The sequence below is a fragment of the Heliangelus exortis genome, chromosome 16, assembly GCF_036169615.1.
Source record: "Heliangelus exortis chromosome 16, bHelExo1.hap1, whole genome shotgun sequence".
In the NCBI taxonomy this organism is placed as follows: domain Eukaryota; kingdom Metazoa; phylum Chordata; class Aves; order Apodiformes; family Trochilidae; genus Heliangelus; species Heliangelus exortis.
Genome location: NC_092437.1, coordinates 9,397,010 through 9,421,119, shown reverse-complemented (window position 1 = coordinate 9,421,119; position 24,110 = coordinate 9,397,010). Strand labels below are relative to the sequence as shown.

Below are 24,110 nucleotides of genomic sequence, written 5' to 3'. Positions count from 1 at the left end.
ATTTAAATTGACTGACTCTTCTGCAATTACAAGCTTCACATTTTCAATATATTTTTCCCTCATGTTCATCTGTGTTGAAATTCTTAAACGTCCTCCTTGCTTTCTGTGACTTGATATTCTGTGACTTGACATTCCATGGGAGCAGAAACATCCCTGGTGAAGGCAGTGACAGCTCCAGGGGCGAGGCCATTCTGCAACACCTGAGCCTTCAGCAGCCCAAATTCCAGCTCAGCTTAACCTCTGGGAAAACTCCACTGGGGTTTATAGCAAAAGAATTCAAAGTAAGACAATAAAGTGCCCATGGCCAGACTCAGCAGGGCACACACCTGCCCGATTGTTCCCTTGCACATATTGAACATTTGTGTTGGGTGGCAGGATGTCAAGCACTGCACAGTGCCCTGCAGCAGGCTCAGGCTCTGTGCTCTCTTGCCAGATGATTTTGTTTGGTGAAACTTTGGGTCTCTTGGCTGTAATCTGGCTCAGTGTGAGGTGGACACCTGAACATCAGCTTGGTCTGGTTCGGGAAACAAGGCATGGTGGTTTTGTAGGTGGTTTAGAGGATGGCGTGTAACAAAGAAAGAAACAAAAAGGTGGTGAGTTTAGCCTAAAGAAGAACTCCAAATGTCACTGTCACTCTCTGTTATTAAACACTCAGCTGATCATTTAGATTTTTCTTGGAAAGATCTTTCTAAACTGAAAAAGAGCAGAAGTAAAGGCAGAAACAAAACACACAGGACTGAGATCTGTCCACTTGTGCAATCATCTTTCTTGTTTCCATTTGCAAATGTGGTGGATGTGTAATGTAAGGTCTAAGACTGTGCACTCAGTCTTTTTAAATTTGATTTGCATGTGCAGTAACTCTGTGAGGGTGCAGGGCCCATGGAACCAGACAGCAGTCAGTTTGGGTGGAAATGTGTGCTTAGTTGTTCTTTTTACATTTTGAAATGGCTATAATTGAAGATTCCAAAAATCAGGGGGTTCAGATTAAAGCTTTGACGACTCTTTCAGAAACCGCATTTCAGGATAAAAAAATTTCTGCTGCAATCAGCAGAAAGAAAATATTCCTCAGCAGTTTAGATTACCTTTGCTCTAATGGCTTGCATTGTTTAACCACCCCACTGCTTCATCCAGGGGGGAAGAAACCCCCAGCAGCTCCAGCAGAGAGCCCCAAGTGTTTGCCTCCAGCAGCAGCACAAGCAGCCTGTTGGTCTGATATTCACCCCCAAAGCTCCAAACCTCAAGTGTTCTCCCATCTGTGCCTGGTTCTGCAGCTGCACAGTGGGCAGGCTGGGGGTTCCCCCTACACTGGCTGGGACAGGGACATCCCTGGACCTAGGGGCTGGGAGGTGTGAGCTGGCTGGGTAACCCCCCGGGGGTTTGGTGGGAGGTGATGGATTCAGTGCTTCAGCCTTCTAGCAGGAGGTGACAAGCTTGGCACTGCTTTCCTGAATCATGGCCTCATCCCTGAGTAAATAACACATGTTGAAACCTGCTGTCAACTGCAATGAGCTAAAGCAGAAGCTCAGCACCAGCTGATGGTGGTTATGCTTTTGGCCAGTACATATGACCATGAAACAGAGCAGATAAAGGCTTTGGTTTTATCCATACCTTTTTATTTATGTCTGTAGTAAGGGACCATTGCTTTAAAATCCTTAGACATTTGGACATATTTTACAAGACAGTACAGTTTTTGAATGTCACACATTGATCACAGTTTCATACTACTACATGCATATAAAGACACTGATTTTTTTTTTAAATTTTTTGATAATTTATTTACGGAAACAACTGGAGAGATCAATAAACTTCAACAAAGAATGACTAAATCAAAGTTACAAAAAATGTAAGACTCTAAGTACACTAGTATATGGCTAATGTTGCTGTAATCACCCCAAAATGCCAGAGTATTGAAACATTGCTTAAATGGGGAGAAAACACCTGCTGCCACCTTGCCCCTGGGGTGGAGCCAATAGAACCCAACTTACAGGAATTGTAAGTTGGAAACTTAAAATTTTTCCAATTGTAAGGAAACTTACATTATTTTTCAGTTTTTATTTGTTGTTAAGTATCACATTTTTCTTTAAAGGGAACTCCCCTGCTTTTGTATCCCTCGGTGACCACGGATGCTCAGCACTCCCTTTGGAGGTATCACTGGGAAGCTTATGGGCTGCTCTGCAGGCCCAGCAGCCATCCTATGCTTTAGGAGAAGGAAGACCTGAGGCTGCTCCCCCAGCCCACGAGATGCTGAGCAGCCCTGATGTGCAGCACAGCAACAGCTCACCCCAGCATCCTCCCACGGGCAGGGAGTTGGTATCAAACAGCACTTGCACTCGTGTGTCCCTCGGGGTTTTCTCCCCATTCAGGAACTGCTTCACTGGCCTGAGCAGAAAGCAGGATTCTGCTGCAGTAAGTTGGGGGATGTGTTTTCTTAATGCTAATCTAGTTGGAAAGCAAGTTTGGTTGGTAGCTGTGGCTCTGGCCTTTCTGATTGCAGTATCATGGCTTCAAAGTAACACAGAGATGCTGCTCCCCCCCACTCCCCCAACACACCAGTGGGGAATACTTCATTTGAAAGTAGTTGTCTGCACCTACCACTAAAAAACAGAAAGAAAGGGAGAAAAAAAAAAATGTTCTTTGGCTTTGCTACAAGCCAACAAAACCGATAGAAATAAAATAAATCCCAGTGGCTTCATGAGCCAATGTGTGGCTGATGGTATTTGGAGGCAGTGAAACATAATGGGAAGAGAAGGCATAATGGGCAGAGCTCCTAAATGCAGTATGGAGAGTAGAGAAGGACTGACAGATCTTAAAATGGTTTTAATTATAGATTATCAATAGGACCAGAGGTTGCCATGTGATCAAAGGTAACCTGTGGCCCCCCAGCATCAGTACCATCCTGGACCAAGGGCTGAGGGTGTTGACCCATATGGCTGAGCTTGTGGTCCTGCTGTAGGGATGGTCACCTGTGGGTCTGGGACACCACTGGAGCCACTGGGCCCACAAAGGGAGGTGACACAGAGGGCTGTTCAGTCAAGGTTGGGATGATGTGATTATCATCCTCTTGCCTGAAGGATTCCCTCCTTTCCCAGGCTTTCAGGGACCTTGTTTTGTTTCTCATTACCTCACCCTAGGTGTCTGCTGGACAGACCCCTCCACCCATGACATCATACAGAGTTTTTTAGGTCTCCATTAGCTGTTAGAGATATGGGCCCAAACTCTTTACTGGGTTAAATGGGGCACAGCTCCACTGACCTCAATGGGCTTTTACTTACAGCAGCAAAGGACTTGGCATTTCATGCAAATCTGGCTCTCTGGCTTCCACAAGGCTTTAGTTTAGGTGGATCTTTGTATCGAGCTCAGCCTGATTATTATTTTTTGAAGGTAGTGTTGCTACAATCTTGAGAAGACCCCTTCAAAAATGTTGCAGATTTATCACTGTTCAGGCCTACAGAATCTCAATAAAAGTACTTCTAGTTCAAAAGCAAAATGAAGCTGTCTTTTCTAAGCCTCTAGACTGAAAACTTGTGCGATGAATCCAGAATCAAGCAAAGCAAAATTCTGAGTAATATTTACAGCTATGAACACTTGTGGCACCCTACCAGTGGTGTCAAAGGACACTTATTTGTGGCTCAGGTAACACCAGCAGCAAAAGGGATACAGATCCTGAATGCAGACATTCAGTTTTCCCAAGGTTTGCTTTGTCTGACCAAAAGGAATTTTCAGTGCAAGAGCCTGAATCTGATCAGGACAGGGTGAGAAATTCATGCTGGAAGAGAAATCTCTCTTCTTTGAAGGGCTGTTTGGTATTTGGGGGGTTTCTGTGGTGGGGCAGGAGGCCTGACTGTGGCTGCAGGCTTAAGACTGGTCTGACTAGAAGCTTCTCTTGACTGTGCTCAAACTTACTGATATGAAAGGTGCCTTCTGAAGGGGTTTTGTGATCGTTGATGATGGATGCTGCAGGCTATTGCATTTAATACTTTCAAAAAGGGAAAAATCCCACCCAGATTTCATACCTTCATCTGTAAATGGGTCTTGCTGAGACATGATCACACCAAGAGTGTGTGCTGGTTATTCGGTTCATTCGGGTGGTATCTGGACTCTCTGAGACACATTTTCCTGATTTAATTCTGTTTTGAGTATATTGGCTGGTGTGGTGGGCATATGAGATAATCACACAAGCAACAAAAGGAAATGGGACCAAAACTCCATCTTTGGAACACACATGGTCACTGACCAGGCTGCTGGGTGGACTGAGAAGGAAATGTTTGTGCAGAGCTACAGAGCTGGTCCAAAGCTCTTTGTCGTGCTAAACTTTAACAGGCCATGGGATACCTTCAGAAAGCACATTTATCTCATGGACTTTTTATTCAGTTTATGTGACAGTACAGCTATAAAGGAGCAAGGAAGATCATTAAGTAAGCAGGTACATGGATGGACTTTACCATATCCAAATCAAAATCCGGTCCCTTTCTGAATGTGTACATTCTGTTTATTCACCACCCCCACCCCCACAATTTTTTCTCGTTTTCTGATTTTGTCTGGGACTGCAAATAGAAATACCAAAACTCGGTGGGAAATTAAAGTCCTGATCCTTCTGTTTTAACCCAGGAAAAACTCCCTCAAAAGTGGGAGCTTTGCATGAGCATCGTCAGGTCACTGCCTTGAAATAAAAGCCTAAATTTTGATGCTTATCTTGATTTCATCACAATTATTAGGACAGTCAGATTCAAATCCTGTCTCTTCTTTTTGCTGTCAGCTTAATTGACATAAATCTGGAAGAACATTGAAGTCCAGGCTGTGGCCAGCACTGGAGCCAGTGGCAGGCACTGACATTTACAGTGCCACAGCCAAGGGCAGAGGCTGTCCCACTGTGTGTCTCAGAAGGAACATCTCAGTTTCCATAGCCAGTCCCTGGTTATTTTTAAGTACCACAAACAAGAAAATACAAAAACTCGACAACATCAGACAAACTCAGAGACCTTTCGTAGACACACTTCCAGGAGGGATGTTGTGGGTATTTTTCAGAACAAAAGAAAATAATGACAACAAAAAGGTTAGGGGGTCAGCTATGTAAATGAACACCAAGAAAGCATCTAATATATTATTCTGTAATACAAAAAGAAGAAATCTGACTTGATTGCCCTATTATAAATTTGCTAAAAATACAGATATATTTATATTTTTATATATATATAATTTTTTTTTAAAATCTGAACAGAAAAATAGACTACTCTGGAATGCATGAAAGTCACATGACTTTTCCATACATCAGATACTTATAAAGCCAACACAATGGCAAACAGGAGGTACAGAGGTAACTAGAACATCTGTACTTTATTCAAGAACTATTTAAAGCCTTATTCTCCCCAGGTGGGTGATCCTAGAGGAACCTAGAGTAATACTTGTTCAGCCTGATTACCATAAGCAGAAGTGACTGACCAAACATGAAGAAGCTGGAGCTAATTTGGAGTTGCCAGGGGAGCCTCTCTCCCCATCTCGCTCAGGGGGCATCAGTGCCACTTGGTCTCCATTGCTTGGCTATGTTATTCAGAAATTCTACTATTCACTTTAAAATGAGGCCTTAAAAACTACTGGAGATCATGTTATGTGGAGCTGACTGGCAGAGAGAGAACTTGGCTTTGCAGTGAGTTTTAAATACCCTTGTTATTTACTATAAACTGTACCAGCCATCATTCTGTCAATACATGAATATACAATAGGTACAAATATTAACAATACATTACAATTTTACAGAAGAGAATACTGTTTTCCCTAGAAATGTGTATCTTATTAGCTGCAAGGGAAGAAAAGGCTACAGTTTATCACAGCCATAGTTCCAAAGAAACCGAGCGCCTGGGATGAGTTTCTGCGTGAGGTGCAGAGGGATATTCCCTGGCATTGGACACATGGCATGGTCAGGAAGGGGATGTGCGTTCTGCAGGTCATCTTTTTCGGTTTTTTTTCCCCTCTTCTACCTTTATTGACTCCTGAACCTTTCAGAAAAATGTGGATTTCACAGGAAACCGCTTTGTTTCAGGTTTTTTTGTTTTGTTTGCTGTAAGTGTGCTTAGGTGAAGTTTCTGAGAAAAGGCACTGAGAAATCTACTGCAATGTGACTGCTGCTTTCCTCGTTTCAGGACTAAAACTCAAAGGGTCTTTGCCTCCTGGTTAAGAAAACTGCACCCATTCCTTCCACATATATATATTATATACACTTATATAGACGTATTAAAAACAATGTTGATGGTGTAAGATGCAAGCAAGTGCAGACATCACCTATACACAGTCCTTTCAGCTGTGATGTCTTCTGCAGCAGCAGGTAGAATGCTGTCAGCTTGCCTGATAAATGATGCACAGGAAATTTGCAGACCTGGATGCCAAATATCAGTGGTTAAAGCAAGCTTTAGCTTGATGCAGGAGATATTGCATATTTTCCCCAACTGTAATGAGCTTTGGGAAGCATGTAGCAAACCATAAAATGAAGTTGCCTTTCTAGTCTCTGTAGGATTTGGTTGAACATTATGTTTTTAAAGCACTGCCTTTCCTTTTGTAATGAGTACAGATTTAGTCTACCATATCTTTATGTTAGAGTAGATTTCCCAGTGCTTACATTATATATATGTGTATTATGCACACACACACATATATAGATACAGACTTCATATTCAGACTTTATTTCATTAAAATAAATTAAACATACTTCTTTTTTAACTGGGCACAAAATGAGAGCTACATTGTCATACACAAATAAGAAAGAAATACTCCTCAAGCATATTATATGCTTAATTTTAAATTATTTGCTTTCTATAAGAAATCTATAGGACTTTGGCTATTCAGACTTAAAAGGTAGATTTTTTTTTTAACGATACTTTTGAATCTGGCTTTCAAAAGTGACTCAATAAAATGCTACTTTAAAGGTAGGACTAAATAGATGGTACGAGGTGTGTGTCATGAGTGATCACACAAGGCAGACAGAGGGCCTTTGGTTACAAGGAGAGTTGCACCAGTTGATTATCAGTTAAAAAAAATGATAGAATTGTTGATCTATATATTTTTGTCAGTGCCATCTATAAACCAAATACATCAATTTGGATGAGAGTGTGGTAAATACTACACTATATGGCTATATTTAAATACGTTCACTTTCGTGATATGTAAAATATGACTTTTTTTTCCACGTGAAAGCATCAGCTCTAAAAATATTTAACTTGGAAATCACTATTACTTACTTTATCAAAAAAATTTTCCCTGATTTTTCTTCTTTTTTTTTTTACATTTGTGCTGATGGCAGACATGAATGATCACTGAAACAGAGATTATGTTAAGACTGTTCTCTTTAGGATTTCTCATTGCCGCTTTATGGCCTCGAAAGCCACGGAATAAATCAGTGTTTAAAGCTTATCTGCTGGAAAGTCACTTCACTGCTTCATGACGACTCAATCTTAACTAGCATCTCAGCAATACATTGGTTCCTCTAAGTACACTTGTATTTACTATGGCCAAATCCTACAGTCCTTCACCAGGCAGGGAGCCTGCTCAGGTGGTTTTGGCTGGGCAAAGGCTGAGCAAAAACTTATGAACCCCAGGGGACTGGCCCTGCACCCACACTGGAGAGGACCTTTGGCACTCAGAGGTGCCTTCAGCCCCTCTCAAACACCTCCCACCTCACTCTGCAGGACACCAGGGCTCGCTGGCTGCCAGAGGGCTGGTCCCTGAGTTGGTGGCTCAGGTCTTACTCGTGCCTTGCCCAGGGCCTTGTTGGGACACAAGGGTGACTTCTGAGCAGGGGGCCTGGGGCTCGTCCCACCTCCTGGGGACAGGCCGGCTGAGCAGAGCAGAGTTAGCTCCAACGAGTGTACAGTTTTGTGCCAAGGAGAGACCTAACAAAGCTATCATCGTAACCCATAATAGTTCCTAAAACATTTATGTGCTTATTGCTTTTGTCCGTACATGCTGCATTCACTATTACGGATTACAGACAGAAGTACTGCACAGCTCGGACGGACAGACATTTACATTCAGGACTAACCAACGGCTTGTTTTGTACGTTTTTGTTTTTTTTTTACAATAGGAAGGAACAAAACACAGCGAATTTGAGCAGCTCGGGGTCTTCTCCTGCCCATGAGCCTCTGCTCCTGCACCTCAGCACATCCCTGGCCTGGCTGCATGCAGATGGTTACATGCCCCGGCAGGAACTCAGAAATAGGTCAGGAAATGCTCATTGACGGAGTTATTTACAGTTGAGTTTTACAATAGAAACAGAGAACAACAGAAAAGATTACCAGCACAGTTATCACAGGACAGGTTGTGACTTGCTACAGGTGTGTAACAAATCACAGTCACGACAGGAGGCACAAATTAAAATAGTGCTCAGTTAAAGTGCTTGATTGTTACACTCTGCTAACCTACTCCAGCATTGCAACGACAACAGAAATTCAACGTAAAGTGCTTCCCCCCCGACCCAAGATTAAAAACCAAAGACAAATTATTTCCTACACAATTTGACATTACTTTATTGAAACAATAATATTTTAAAATCCTAGGCTGGTGGCTGCTAGTTCTGTTCACTTAAAATGATCAAATCTTTTTTTTTCTTTTCATTACTTTCTTTTTTCGTTTTCTTTTTTTTTTTTTTCCTTTTTTTTTTTTTTTCTTTTTTTATTTTTTTTTTTCTTGTTTCGTTTAAAAATGACTGGATGTTATTAAAACATCAGGCCTGATGTTCCTGTCTCTCTCAGCTGCTTTGCACGGCAGCTCCGCAGGAGCCGCTCCTGCCTGACCTCCTGGCGAGAGAGAGCCCAGCCAGGCCCGGGCCGGGTCGCTAACGAATCCCTCTTTTTGCATATTTTATGTAACGCTTGCATATCTTTCACCGTGCCGCTGGGGCGCAAAAAAGCTTCAGACCGACCGGTTCCTCTCCCGTGCCAAGGCCGGGACTTTGCCCAACGCCTGGAGCCGGCGGGAAGGGGAAGCCCGGGAGCTGTCCCGGTGTCCCCGGCGCGTCCCGCAGGAGCATCCCGCACGCCGTCCCCGCGGGGCAGGGCAGCCAGCACCGCCCTGCTGCCCAGGGGTAGGGTGAGAGCCGAGCTCTCCTTCCAGCCCTGGGTTCCCCGGTACTGGGCAGGGGTCTGTGATGCCTCCGGAGCTTCTGCATGGCTCCTCCACACCTTCCCAGCGTGGGCTGCGGGTCCCCGGAGGGCCCTGGGGCAGGTACCGATTGTTAGCAGAGGGTAAGTGCAAAGTTTCACTATGTCCTAGGGGGTGTTTGGAATTAGATACAAGTGGTGCAACTCACCCTGCTGATATTTCAAAGGAAAACGTCAGGTCCTACAGGATATCGTATTGTTAAACACACACAGAGCATTTTAATAATTGGTTCTCTAGGCGGGTATTTGTTTGAAATGGTTTTCCCTTGGATTTCCCAATATTGCGAGTGTTCCCTGTTACCTTTAGACATAATATCCATCAGCTGCAGATGGGGAACAGCTGCCCTGAAGCAGTGAACATTGTGTTTTTGATAGCTTTATATCAACCCCAGCAATTTATTCCAGAGTTCAAATCTGGCTGCCTTGGCATCCTTTATGGAACTAATGCAAATCATATGTTAATATTTCCAAAAGGAGCTCTTAGCATTCAAGGGGAATGGATGGATATTTGGTCACATTGGCTTCACTGAACAACATGAAAGGAGATCAATGTGTGATCATGATTTGCAATCCTTATTTTTGACCAATGTGGGCAACGTCTTTAGAGTTGTTTCAGAGCAGGACATTTTCACAAACCCACACTGGACCTCCCCCAGACTCTTAGAAACAGGTGGCTTATTTCAGCCAAGTTCATGCCATGCAGAAGCTCTTGGTTTTGTGTTGACTGTAAAGACATTCCTTTAAACTTTCAGTAAGTTTTTTTTTTTTGGAGCCCATCTCAGATGCTTTGATCATGTGTGCTACCACGTCCTCCACTGCCTGGTAATACATGGACTTCTGGAGAAATGTGATTTTCTAGTCTGACAGTCTCCTGATTGACCTGGGTTCTTCCAGTGATACCTTCCATAGAGTAAATGCAGTTTTGTCCTATCAGCTTAGGGGAGGTGGGTAAAGCAGCAGCTTCTAGATGGTTCTTCTCTGTTCTATAAACATTGTCTCTTTGCTTTAGATAACCACTGTTTGTAACATTGTACTTGGGACTCACATTTCTGGGTGGACTTGAATCATAAAGCAGCTGACCTTCATCATCAGTGTCAGCATCTATATATTTGTTTATACCAGCATCATGGAAGTTGAAAGCTATGGCTGTCTGTGTCTCTGGTGACTTTGGAGGTGTTCTTGCACTTGCTGTTGTGTAGATTGAGGGTTCTGGACTCATAAGAGATCTGTCAGAGAGTAAGGAAGCATCTGTGGCAGCAGCAGCAGCTCCCCGGCTCTTGTGAGGGTCTGTGTATATTCTCAGTACATTGGATGCTGGTACTAATGTGCTGGTGTCCTCTTCCATGAAGTTGACTTTCAGAGATCTTAGTTTTAAAGGGTTACTGGTCTTTATGGAGCTTTTGGGACTTTCTATGAAAAAAGCTGAACGCTGGCTGCCTTCAGAGCTTGGGATCATTTCCACAAATCTGGAACTGCTCCCCTCATGCCTGCTCTGCTCCTGAATCACATTGATGCTGCCTTTGCAGGGAAGGGTAGCAAGAGGGCTGTGGGAAAACCTCCCAGTGTCAGGGAACTCTGCTGCACAGCTGATGAAGCTGTCAATGCTGGACATGCTCCTCATGTCAATGATCCCATCAGTGCGAGTCGTCAGCAAGGGCACCATAGGGCCGGGAAGGGTTTCCATTTCTAGCTCTTCCTTTTGCTTTCCAGGTTGACTCGAATCTTTAGTATTAAGGTTTGGCTGGGACTGAGTCTTTGCCATTTTGTTGTACATGTCCTCTAGCTGTTGGACGTTCAGGTGCTGGGGACTTGAAGATGACCTGGCTTTTTCTGGAGATCCTTGTTCCTTAGTTTCAAAAGATTTACTAGAGCTAGTTTCAGAGAGTGTTCTCTTGGTCCATTTCCATTTACTGGGAGATAAATGATTGTCCTGAACTTTATCCTTTTTGGATATATTTTCCCCATTCTTTTCAACCACGATGTCCATAAGTTCTATACTACGGGCAAACGCATCCTTCATGTTCATGGAGACAATGCTGCCATTCCTCTTTGCTCTCTCAAGAGCTTCCCTGCGCTTAATGGCTTTCTCCTGCCTCTTCTGTTCTTTGTAGAACTCAGAGAAATTATTGACAATAATTGGGATGGGAAGAGCGATCACCAGCACTCCAGCAATGCAACACAGTCCTCCTACTATTTTACCTAAAAGTGTTTTGGGGTATATATCTCCATAGCCTACCGTCGTCATGGTGATTGTTGCCCACCAGAAAGAAGCTGGGATGCTCTTGAATTTTGTATCATCCTCATCCTTTTCTGCAAAAAACACTAAACTGGAAAAGATCATAATGCCCATGGCCAAAAACAAGATGAGTAATCCAAGCTCATTGTAACTCCTCCTCAGCGTAAACCCCAAGGACTGTAAACCAGTTGAGTGCCGGGCGAGCTTTAGAATCCGGAGTATCCTCATAATCCGAAATATTTGGACCACCCGTCGTACATTTTGGAACTGAAGTACACTTTTATTGGATTCTGTGAGGAAGATGGTGACATAGTAGGGTAAGATAGCGAGCAAATCGATAGCGTTCAGCGGGCCTTTGAAAAACTTCCACTTCTTAGGTGAGGACAGGAACCGCAAGAGGTATTCCATTGTAAACCAGGCAATGCACACCGCTTCCACGTGGGCAAGCTGGGGGTTATCTGTGGTCTGCCCAAATTCATCCACGCCTTGTAGTTCAGGAAGTGTGTTAAGGGACAAGGCAATTGTAGATAGTACAATAAACATGATGGAAATGATTGCCAGAATCTGGAAAGGAAAGAGAAAAGAGTGAGTTCATCTCAGAGTACATTACGTTATCTCTCATCGCTGTTTAAGTGAGGCTGGATTTCCACTTGCACATTTCAAGATTAATTTTGCTCTTAGTACACCAAAGTCAGATAACCAATGCATCCTGAGCTCATCTTATTTTGAAAGATGCTTCAGCTATGTCAGATGCTTGAAGGAGATAAAGCATCTACTCCAGCTCCTCTGCATTTGTCTCTGTGTAGTGAAGACACAAGTACCAAGCAGCCAGGATGCCAGGAGGGCTGTGAAGCACTTCACAGCAGGAGCTTTTGATTAACTACTAATTAGGTGCCCAACAAAGCCCATCTGGACAACAGACTCTGAAATCTAAGCAAGAAGGAATGCAATTGTGAATGCAAGATTCTATCAGAGCAATATCCTCCATTTAATGCATGGTTACATCTGTAATTTTGGGTGTCTGTGGCTAATTACAGAGACGTGTGTGCAATTCTACTACATCTAAGGGTACAAGTAATAACTCTTCTTTAATGACTCATCTCTAATTTGATACTTGACGGTTGTGAAATACATGAAAACTTTACCAAGCTTTCTAAAACATTTTGAGCTCTGAGCTACTTTGCAAGTGGCCATCCTAGCTCCTTATCACAACCAGGAGAAAAAGCAAACTGCACAACATGGAGACAGCCAAAGTAGAGCTTGTCGAACCACTGGAGAACCCATACACAGTCAGAAACCAGGTTTTGGGCTAGAGAGTGCCATGGGAAGAGCAGCCTCTCTGAAAACCTACATAAATCTCATCAGATCCTGGGCCACCAATTGTATGCAGAGCTGGAAAGTGTGAAGTGCTGGATCAGTGACTTTGCAGCTTTCAGGTGGTGTAGGCAGACTGTCCTTCCATACCTGTTTTCTATAGACATTAAGACCATACTATACACTTTTCCCTAATTATAAAGTCATTTTAGGAAGGTTTTGGAGCTGACAGACAATTAGAGGAGCTGGATTTTTTTCTCCTAGTGATTTCTTCCTCTCCTTTGTTAATTGGATGGGATTATATCTAGTTTCTTAGGTTACTGCCAGAATACAGCAATGATTTCAAAACACACGTATGTGTGACTAATGTTCTATGTATTCATTTCAGTGTAAGCAGGTCCCTTATGCTTGTTTTTCTCTGCTTGGTAGAAAAGCAGAGAGAAATCAAGTGCAACGTATGTGTGTGATGACTGGATACACAATATTAAGCAATGAATTATAAAACATATGACAAGAGTTCTGTGTCATGAATTGCAAATCTGACACACTCCTTCCTTGCCCATATCATGAGATTTTAGGCCTTGCTGCTGCAGAAACATGCAGATTGCAAGTGTTTCAGAAACACTGTGATCTTCTCAACAAGAGCCTCATCTCTTCTCCAAAGTTGAAAGCCAGAAATGGTCTACAAAGGCTGGAAGCTTCACTTGAATGAAATTCATATAGCAAGCTTAAGCTATGGCTTTAGGAGAAAAGTCCATATACCTCCAAAAAAAATCCAACTTTAAGGCAAAAGTTTCAAGTCTGAAACTCTGATTTCAGCAAGTGTTTTAAGATCCACTTGCTGTTAAGATAATGCCTTCCAATTCAATGTAATAAAACAATTTACCTTTTAACTCACTAAAATGCACTATAGAACTTTGATTTGTACATGACACTGCAGACCTAGTAATTTGATCTGAAGAATGAGATTTGGCTAGAAACAAAAATTAGTTCCATTAAACACTCTGGTTTCACTGGCTAAATTGGATTAAATGGAAGAAATGAACATTGTAAATAGCTCCTGTGCAATGCTCTGGTGCTGGGAATTTCAGAATAATCTCACTTTCAGTCACTAAATTATTGCCAGGAATAATGCTGGGAAGATTCCTTTTCTTTCTAAACAGGTTGCCTAAAAGAATTTGTTGTTAGCTGTGCTGTGCATCCTCACGGTGCTGCTAGTGAACCTTTTGCTGTGATTCCCTTCCAGAAACTTGCTGCCGAAATGCCAACAACCCCACAACTTGTGCAAAAGGAGGGTTTTGCCTTGTTGAGAGACTTCTCAGGTCAATAACCCAAGAAGCTGTGGGCTGCGAAAAAGTAGAAAGAACCATGGGAACCTCTTCAGAAGTGGAGAGGCATGCAGGGAAAAATTCTCAGACTGATGGCTTCACATTCAAGAGAATACAATGTAAGTCAAGGGTCTTGTGATGAAGTGGGGAGAAATTCAGATGCTGACTACTTCTGGTTGGTTGTTTCAAAAGACCATCTCCTGAAGGCCAGGTAAAACCCCTGGGAAGTATGGAGCCTGATTTTCTTTCCCAGAAGGTTCCTTTAGTGCTTTTGCTATCATTTCTTTCTTTACAACCCAACATATCTGAAGGTGTTCGGGATGTTTGCAATGGTAATTTCAATATTTTTTTGCTTGGTTTACCTCTGCCCACTATACACAGAAGGGCTTATTTGTGGACTTAGGTGTACCCAGGGTGTTCTATCTCCTTCACTTCCACTGTAAATATTAACACTCCATCTTTATTCAGTGCATCTAGCAACAATAATTGGTGTCAAACTTGCTGTTTTCTTTGATATACCTTCCTGCTTTGAAGATCAAGGTGATGCAGATGAACATAATTTTGATAACTGGAAGATCTGAGGGTAAAATTTGGTTTTGGTTTAGCAGATTCAGCCATGGAGCTAAGCAATAAACAGAGAGACACATTTATCATTTCTCCCACAAGTAGTAGCAAGATGTCACCTGTGCTCCTAAGATGCAGATTTTTTTCCCCTTATTGATCTACTGCAATCATACATCTTTGGGAATCTTGTCAGGCAAAGAAAAACTTGTAAATGTAAATTGACTGTCCTCAGGTATTCAAAGCAATTTTCAGTAGGAAGTACAAAAAAGCTGGGAGATGAAATATTTCCAGTAGGGTTTAGAGGATCCTTCTCCTGCTCTAAAGCATTCCTTGTCCAGCCACCATGGAACAAAACCCACTCAAGGAGCAGTTGTCCACAGAAAACTGGATCCAGCTGCTGCCATCAGGCATTAACTCTGCATTCTGTGACACAGGGCTCTGTCCCAGTGAATTTCCAGTTTGGGATTTCAGATTACAGCAGTCACCATCTGTCTGTCTCATTAATGAGAAAAGCCACGAGACAAAGTTGGACTTGAGCAGGAATGATCCCTTTGCAGTGAATGAAGTTCTGGTTGCAGAGTCAAGTGGTCCCTGGCAAACAGTGTCCCTTGACCCTGCTCCAGGACACTGACCCAAACCTTGCTACCTGCTGCTTGAAATGAAAGCAAGAATGGGGAGATGGCCTCCCCTTGGAGCTCAGTTTTCATGATTCCTTAAAAGCATGCAACATGTCCTTGTGCTGGTGAAAACATCTGGATTGGCAATCAAAGAGCTGAGGTTGAAAAAGCTCAAGGAATGAGGTGCTCTTCACCTGTAGCAACGTACCAAAAATTGTGAAATTCCCCATGAGGTGCTTTTCCAGGTGACATGCAGAAGGTCCTGGGCAGGCTTCTAGTGACAGCACTGGCTTATAGTAAAAGTCACAGTACGTATGGGCAGAATTCCAGAAAAAACCAAAACCTTCTCCTCCACTAAACTGACTGTTTCCCAAGGATTCTTACTGGGTGAATCTCTGGATTAGTGCTGTGATTCCTTTGTGAAAGCTGAATAACCCAAGGACAGGCAGGGCAAGGTTTTGAATGAATTTAAAGCAGTTGCATCCCAGCGATTTGCATGATTGTATATCCACGTTGGTTATTATCCATGCAAATGAGACAAGCAAGCTGATGATGTGGGTGAGTGCAGGCAGTGTGTGTGCAACTGCTGCTTCCTGAGGCAGGATGGATGTGCTGTGCTTGTGAGCCATTAATCCCCACCTCTTCCAAAATCTCCTCAAAAACTAAGGAGTCAGCCTTGACCACACAGCTTTCAGGAGATCTCCACTTGCTTGCAGCCTGATCCTGCTTGCTGGGAGAGAGGGGCCCAAGGGACTCCTCCTTTGTGTTGGCAAGGCCTTGATCATCCTGGGGGGAAAAGGGCTCCCCCAAAGGGAGGAGAAATTTGCTCAGAAATTTCCCATCTCTCTCTTGAGCTCGTGGCAGCAGCAGTTTGTGGGCAGCAAAGCTGTGAAACCCCCCCAACCCCTAAAGCAGCACAAAGCTGGGTAATTTTCAGGCAGCAGGGACTAACCCAAGATTTAGGTTTGTTGATATTTATTGCTTAATTATCTGTTCTTTGCACTGCTAAAGACCCTCACTAAGGTGAAGGCATAAGACTGGAGTCTTTCAAGGCCATTAAAAATAATGATAATTGGCTGTCCAAATCCCATAGATAGCTCTGGAACCTGTGTGAGTCTCCGAGATTTCTCTGCCCATGGCAACATGCCCTACACTTTTTCTGTCTTCAGACTCAGTAATGAAGCTGATATAGCAAGGAGAAGGGGTGGTGTATGTGGGAGAGAGTAGGAGGGTGTTTGAATATAGATTCAATATTCTTGGAAATATGATGAAGAAAATGTTATGTAATCAAGAAGTTCAATAATGGTTTTGCCTAATGTGCTTTTTTAGCTCCATCAAGGCCTGCAGAATAAACTTGGCATCAGGACCAGGTTTCATTCATATGCTCTGTTTACTGAGGGATTTTTCCCGCAGCTCCCCTACTTCCCCAAGCAAACAATACACTTGGAGTCAGACTGTCCAGCTCCATCCTGCCATGCCTGTGCCAGTCTCTGTCTCCCCGGGCCCTGAGACACAGAGAGCACGGGGTATTTTGAGAGAAATCCCACGTGCTTCCCAGTGCACAAACAGACGGAGAGTTTCTTCATCTCCTCCTTGCTTCATTCTGTGCAGAAATAATGTCTCCTGCTCATGGCAGCTGTACATGTCTGGGGTATTTACTGGCAGGGACTTGTTTTAGGAAACATCTCTTCACTAGAAAATACCTATTTATTCATTAACTGAAAGAGTTTGCAGAACACGGTCACTTCTTATGTCACGATACAGACTGTTGGGCTTGCAGGATGCTTTTTTCTAGAAAATGCAAAGGCTATAAGGAAAGGTAATGACTGCTTCTTGGATCGGTACAAGAAGTTGAGGCCATGGGGAAAGGTTTGCAAGATAGATACAGAGAAGGTTTAATCTGCTTTTTCACGTGGCAGGATGTTAAGATGCAATGAAGGACCTTGAACCTCAAACCCCCTTAAGTCCCACTGATTCCTGATTCCTTAACCCATGGTTAAGAGTTTTCCCTGGTCTGGCTTCTGTGTCCTGCCACAAAGGGGTCCTGTTTGCATCAGATCTGTGCTCTGGAGGGGAGAGGGGGGGACCCTGCACACCCCAACTCACCCACATCCCTGTGATGCCCCCACTGACTCTGTCCAGTAAACTCCTATACTCTCCTGTAAGCATTACTCTACAGTATAAGATCCAGAAAACCAAAATAAACCCATTTATATTTTGCTTTAGAAATATGTGAGATCTTAATTTTGACATTGCCTGGAAAAGCCTAGATTGTATGATGGTAAGTTATTTGATGTCAGTTATAGATGTAATAATTTTACCTGTTGAGAGAGTAAACCTGTGTGGGTTAAAAGGGGATACAATACTTCTGCTGATTATATGTCAATGCTTTGTTTCCCTCCAGGCACCCAGAGAGCTGCAGCTACAACTGCTGCTGACTAAGCTACAGTGGGCAGAAGAGTTGCCTTCAGGCACAGCTGCCTGTAAATTCCTAAATGCTGTCAGAAACCCAGTTTAGTTGTCAGAGAGCTACCAAGCCCCATTAAATGATAAATGGGGTCAGCTTTCCTTCTGAGCAAAGCCCAATTGCAAAGGTGAGCTGGAGAAGAAAATGTTAAATGAATGAAAATACTGAAAAGGCAACGCCAGCAGCTGCCTTCAGACACCAGGGCAGGGGGAGTGCTCAAGAGAGGAGCTGGGAGCATCTGCCCTATTTCTGCTGCTGCTAGCATGGGGAAAACCAAAAAGGAAACGAATGCCTGGCACATGGAAGCTCAACTTTCTCATTCTTCTCCTGGCCTTGCCTTCTGCCCAGGCAACCCCAGCAAGCAGCACTGCTGCAAGATGCTCAGCCCCAGCAGCACCAGACAGAGCCAAACTCTTTGCATGGCCCCCCTGCACGTCCATGCAGACAAAGTTACTGCCATCCTGCAGCCCTGGCAGCATGCTCTGCTCATACCTCTCATGTCAGAAGGTGATATGTGCTCTCAGAAGGGCCCTGGACATGCCAGCACCTGCTGTCCACAGCTCCCCACCAGCTTGACCCAGGGCTTGCCCTCCTTCCCTCCCTCCCTCCCTCCCTCCCTCCCAGCCCTCTTGCCTGGCCTGCTACGTCTGCATCATGCTGGCACATTCCCACCATTCATGCCCTGAAAATTGCTGGTCTTGGAGCACAGAAGCTGAAAAGGCAGTGTGCTGTCACACAGCTTGCTCATTCTCTGGAAGACAACTAAAGAGATGGACCCTAGTGGTGACCCCACCCAAAGCACAGAGCATCCCACCTGCTCTTCAGCTCTCTGCACCCCATGAGCTGTCAGCAGGGGCGAGTTCTTGATCACCCACCCACACAAAACCTCCCCCCAGCTTGGCACTTCCCTTTCAGGTACATCTCCAGTTCCTGCTCTCTGTCTTGCCCTCCAGTAGATAATGGTTTGGATTCAGAAAACAAAAAAATGAATCCCTTAACCCTCAGCACTGGTGAATGCCTGGGAACTGCTCTTTAAGATGCCTTTATGATTTTACCTTGCACCAGGGAAAGAAAATGCTCGTGATCAGGTCCCCACTGCCCCCAGCAATCTGCTCAGCCTCAGACACTATTTACAGGGGATGCTGAGCTTAAAAGTGTTGGTGTTTGCTGGAGTAGTTGTGGGAGGGATTTTTTTTTAATGATTAAATTAAATCAGGAATGTGCCAAGATAGCATGAAATCAACTAAATGTAATTAAGCAAAAACTATTAGCTTGATTGCTAAACCAGTCTTCCTCTCATGAATATGCATGAGAATAACTGATATTAATTCTTCTCAAATCTGAGCCACATTAGTCCTGCACATTATAGTATGGATTTTTTTTTTTTTTTTTAAACTATACCAGTTCCACTAATGCTTTCGTACCAAAAGGGATAATTAGTTTTGCTGTGGGGAGATTTACCTCCTCATCCATACCATCCTGGGCTGCTACATAGTGAGGAAATCAGAGCAGAGCTCGAGTGCTGTTTAGTCTACAAAAACAGTGACCTGTTTAACATTTTCTTCCATAAACGTGTTAGGAGAAGTGGCAAAGCCAGTTACCAGCCCCAGCCACACTAATGATGTTATGAGAGACAGGGAAGCCTGCAGGAACAGTAAATCCCAATAGACAGAAAGGAAAGCAGTGGCAATATCCTCTACCTGTTTAACACGTTTGACACCAGCATGGCCCTGTTACCCAAGCTCTGAGCATTTCAGGAGGTTTTTCCTAAAGACTTTAACTTTTTAGTACCACTGCACCTGAGCTCCTTTGGCAAGGTCATGGGGTTTTTCTCTAGATGCTTTCAGAGGTTTACTAATTTATTTTTTTCCATTCGTGCTTGGAACAAGGACACAAAGCTTATGCTGAGACACTTTCCTGCCTCAGAAGCTGGAGATGATGTAGTCTTTTAGGGGGATAAATCCTTCTGTGCTGTGGGTGCAGCCTTTGCCCAGGCTGCAGAGCCCCACAGTTTCCTCATGCACTTAAGAGCCTGACTTGAAGAGTTTTCATGGCACTGATGGCAAAGACTTGGTCTCACCCCTGTTAATTATTTATCCCTTGCAAGTATCCTACAAAGAAATGTAATATTAGCATCCTTCTTTTTGCAAAAGAGACATATGAAGCCCACAGGTGGTGGGAAACTTCTCGGCAGGATCCCTCCAAGCTCCCACCAGCTTCTCGGTTCTTAGTCCTTTTTTTTGGTAAAACCTCTTGTTTTCCTGATCAGCTTCTCTGCTCTCCATCATGCCCACAGATATCTTTGTGTTCAGCAGGCAGACCTCACGTCAGGTGGAAGGGCTCTGGTGCAGGGACACATCCATACAAGGGCCACCTTTCCCCAGCCTGGGTGCCCCAGGATTTTCTTCAACTACAGAAAGGGCCTTGGCATAAAGTGAATAAAGTGTCAAACACATCTCAAGCAGAGATGGTTCTTCTCTTTGTAAGCACTAAGGACTGGATTAGATATCACATATTTAATAAATAGCAACAACTGTATATAAACTGTGTATAAAAGCAGCTAAAAGTTAATCCTTGGCAATGAAATATTAGTATGAGGCCTTGCAAGTGGCAGCAGTAGATACAGACTGCTAGGACACAAAAGGCAGCTATAAATCAGCATCTCAACAGGAGAGTTTGATCTCAGTAAGACAATTTTGATGCATTCTAAATATAAATACAGAGGATGAAACTGAAATGTGGAGATGTGTAACTGGCTCTTTTGTGGCTTTTTTTTTTTTTTTTTTTTTGTTGTTGTTGTTGCTTTGTGAGTTTTGTTTGGTTTTTTAAAAATTTAATTTTATTTTTTAAAGTCTGTTGAGCTCAGCAAGAGCTCAGACTCTTTGAAATGTCAGCTGGCAATCTGGGAACACTCATTCCCTGCTCACTGACTTCAGGACATTAACCCAACAGTCAGCCTTTCCAATCCACAAGAAACAAACTGGATAGCCCTCAGCTTTCTGATATGATAGCTTTGCAATCTCTTTGATAGCCTCTGTTCTGTTCCTGCATCCCAGTGTGCTCCCAGCAGACACTGCAGAGGCAGATCAGCAGCAAGATCCACATCCCACAGTGCATTCCCATCCCTCTCTCAGCACCTCCTCAGCACAGATTGCTGAGGTCACCCCGCTGCTGTCACCCTCCCAGGGTGGTCACAAGCAGCAGAGATTCATTTGTGCTGCTGTGATACCCAAGAAGTACATTTACAACAAAAACTTACTTTTTCTTTACTACACCTTTTTTGTGCTCAGCAGACTGCAGAAAACCAAAGCTGAACAGAAAGAAAAAAACAAACAAACCCACCCCAAACATAAACCCACTCCATCCATTTGAATACAGAGCAGAGCTTGGTTTTATACTGTTTCTTTGGGTTTGGGGTTGACCAGGTTTTTAGTGGCTGTTTTACTGATTTCTTTTTTGCCTTTTGACCTAATAAAAGTCACCTGAAACTGTTTGAAAAACACTGCCCTGTAGTGAATGTTTCCTGATGAGCGGGGAAGGAGGAGGCAAAGTTTTCCACAGCTGGCAGCTGAACAGTGCTGAGTGGTACATGGGATTTGAAGCTGTGAAGCAGAACAGCATTGGAGATTAAAGGAAATTATACATTTCACTGGGTTTTAATGCATTTTTCTGTTGCTTTCTTTTTGTTTGGGATGTCTATGTTAATATAGGATGATACCACACTATATACTGCCTGGCCAAACTTAAGCTTGTTGTGAATGTACTTCTTGGAAAGGCTGAGCCTTCCTGAGCTCTTAATTTCAGTTGATTTGACTGTCAGTATCATAGCAGCAGATTTTGGAATAGCAAAGTTGAACCTTATTTGAACTTGTTGACTACATTAGCACTGTTTTTCTTTCTCCTCCCCACCTCCATCCATGAATAATAATGCCCACTATCACTTTTTTTTTTTTTTATCCTACCCAGGCCTCCTAGTAACTGTTTGCTAAACAAAAACAGGCTGACATGGTGCACTGGGGGAGAAGCATGTTAAAGTGTCTGAGTTTTGTTTGCCGAAGATAGAACTTGTCATTCCCAGGGAAATGTGCCATTTTGATGTCCTGGGAAACTCGGGATTTTCTGTCAGGCACGTGGTCCTGTCATCTCATGCATCAAGCAGGCCGTGAGCACGACAGCTTTGAGGTCTGCAAAACCCATCTGATGGGTGGACTGGGGTCAGGTCACTTCTTGTTTGTGTTTCTGCTCTGAAATGTCATTGCAGTTCAGCTGAACAGTTCTCAGCTGGGCTCACTGTTTGCGTCCTGGAGCATGGCTCTGCTTGGCTCATCCTCCTGTGATTCCCCCATCACTGCAGGGAGGCAGCTCTAATGTTGGGAAGGTTCAATTAAGGCTCTGCTTGGCCAGCAGAAAAGAACCTGTCCTAAAAACAGACGGGCTGTGACACATCTTACTCTGGAGGAGCTGAATCCACCCCTTCCATCTGCAATAACTGTTTGGAAACAGAGAGTGGGTCTGCACAGGCTCTGCCCCAGGGAGGGACCCTGCAATGCAGTGCAAGGTCACATGAAAGTCACCCTGTGGGTTCCCTTAGCTGCCGGATAAAGCTCTGTCTCCAATCAGGTTGCATTATTCCTAACGAGCTCTGGCAGAGCTTCAGCTCTCTGCTCTTCCATCAAGACTGGTAAGACCTTCCTGAGGGCAGTGCTTAACCCTTTCCGTGTGCATTTACTTGCCCGCAGGGAAGCCCTGATACTGCCTGGCTCCTGAGCAAGGCACACAAATTGCTCACACTGCTGTGAAATGCTGGGAGCTGAACAGGGGGGATTTGTCCTGTGCCCCCCCTGTGGGAAGAGGTGATCTGGGGTCTCCCAATGCTCTGCATATCTGCAGAAATGGGCACCTATTTCTGTGCTGCCGTTTTGCCTCGGCACGACTGCAGCCCAACACAACAAAAATCCCCAACAGAGCAAGATTTGCAGAAGATATTAAAATATGGCTTTTTCATGCATGCAGTATCCAGCATCTGCCACTGATAGCACTTTTGACAATCATTGGCTGCCTGATGTGGGCTGCTGGACCTGCTCTGGTGGGAAGTTGCTCAGCACATTTGGAAATGGAACACTGAGGAAGCCCAGCACAGGGAAAAACCAACTGCTGAGTTAAAAGAACAAATCTAGTCTAAACTGGGAGTTGTTCAAAGAAGCGAAATTCTAAGGAATAAAAAAATGCTGTGGAAATACATTTATGGGAATTACCAAGGGATGTAGGCATAGCCTTAGAATGGCTGAAATCTGGCACTGACAGATGTGAATGAGAATCCCTGACAGCTGAGGGCTCTCTGTGCAGGATATGGAATGAGCTGGCAATTCCCAAGGTGGTCCAGAACAGCCAGGCTCATCAGAAGAGCTAATATTGGCTTATTGTTTTCCTGTATTTCTTATAGAGGAAAAAAGCATCCTAAGAGTAGCAGTACTGGAGCTGTGTGTCCCAATTAACCTGCTGCAGGTAGGGTCAATGTGCTCTCTCCTGCTTCTCCTTCGGAGGGCACAAAATGTGTCTGTTCCCATGGCCACTGCCCCTTGGGAAAGAGAGGAAGGAACAAAGGTGCTGCTCCAGTTATGAGATAGTTCTGCTTTATGGTGCTGCCCTTCCTGCAACCTGGCTGAAAGGTCTTTTTTTTTTTTTTTTTTTCCTCGCTCTCATTTCTCTATCAATTGATTGCTCAGTGCCAGAGGGCATTACTGGCTTCAAAAGCTTCATTTTCTGGTTCCTGAACTGCTCATTTTCTCCTGGCTCATTGCTGCTATTGGAGGTCAGATCTGGGTCCCAGACTGATTTGGCCATTTTGGGTTTGACCTTGAGACCTTCCCTTGCTCATGAAAAGCCCCTTTGATCATTTCAGACACACACTTAAAAAACCAATAGAAACAGGTGATTTGATTGTTTCAGTGGTAGGCAGAAATAGGCTTGAACTAAAACATTCCCAGCCAGATTTAAAGACTCCAGGTGCCTGGGGGCATTCCTGCTCACTGCAGAGCTGGGGGCTGTGGCTGTGCCCCAGCAAAAACTTGTTTCAGTTCTGTAAAGCAGCAGCAGTTGTTTTCTGCTTCCAACTTTTTCAGTGGACAAATCCATAGCTTGAAAGGTGTAATTGTTGTCCAGTATGCAGGAAAACTACAGCCTGTCCCTGAAGGGTTCCCACCTGCATTGGAAATTCCCAAACTTTAACTTCCAGTGAGTGACCACTGAAAGCCCAAAATAAAAAAATGAAGTGGTGAATCCTGAGCTTCTGTACAGTGCTGTTCAACTTCATCCTGCCAAGCTGGGAGAAGAAGGTGCACTGGTAAAAATGCCTCACAGAAAATTATTATTTTCTTAATTTAGCACCTTATATATTGCTCCCTGTAATATTGCAGAGAATTAACTTGCTCTCTGGAG

At 43.8% G+C, this 24,110-nt stretch overlaps 1 protein-coding gene across 1 annotated transcript in view; it reads right to left on the bottom strand.

Annotated features, from left to right (window-relative positions):
- Positions 1-1,591: 1,591 nt before the first annotated feature.
- Positions 1,592-24,110, bottom strand: part of KCNB1 (potassium voltage-gated channel subfamily B member 1) — a 123,820-nt gene continuing 101,301 nt past the window's right edge. Inside the window, exon 3 of the mRNA XM_071759521.1 lies at positions 1,592-11,946. Within this exon, the coding sequence (XP_071615622.1) occupies positions 9,925-11,946 (2,022 nt within the window). The 3' untranslated portion in view covers positions 1,592-9,924. The remainder of the gene's footprint in view (positions 11,947-24,110) is intronic.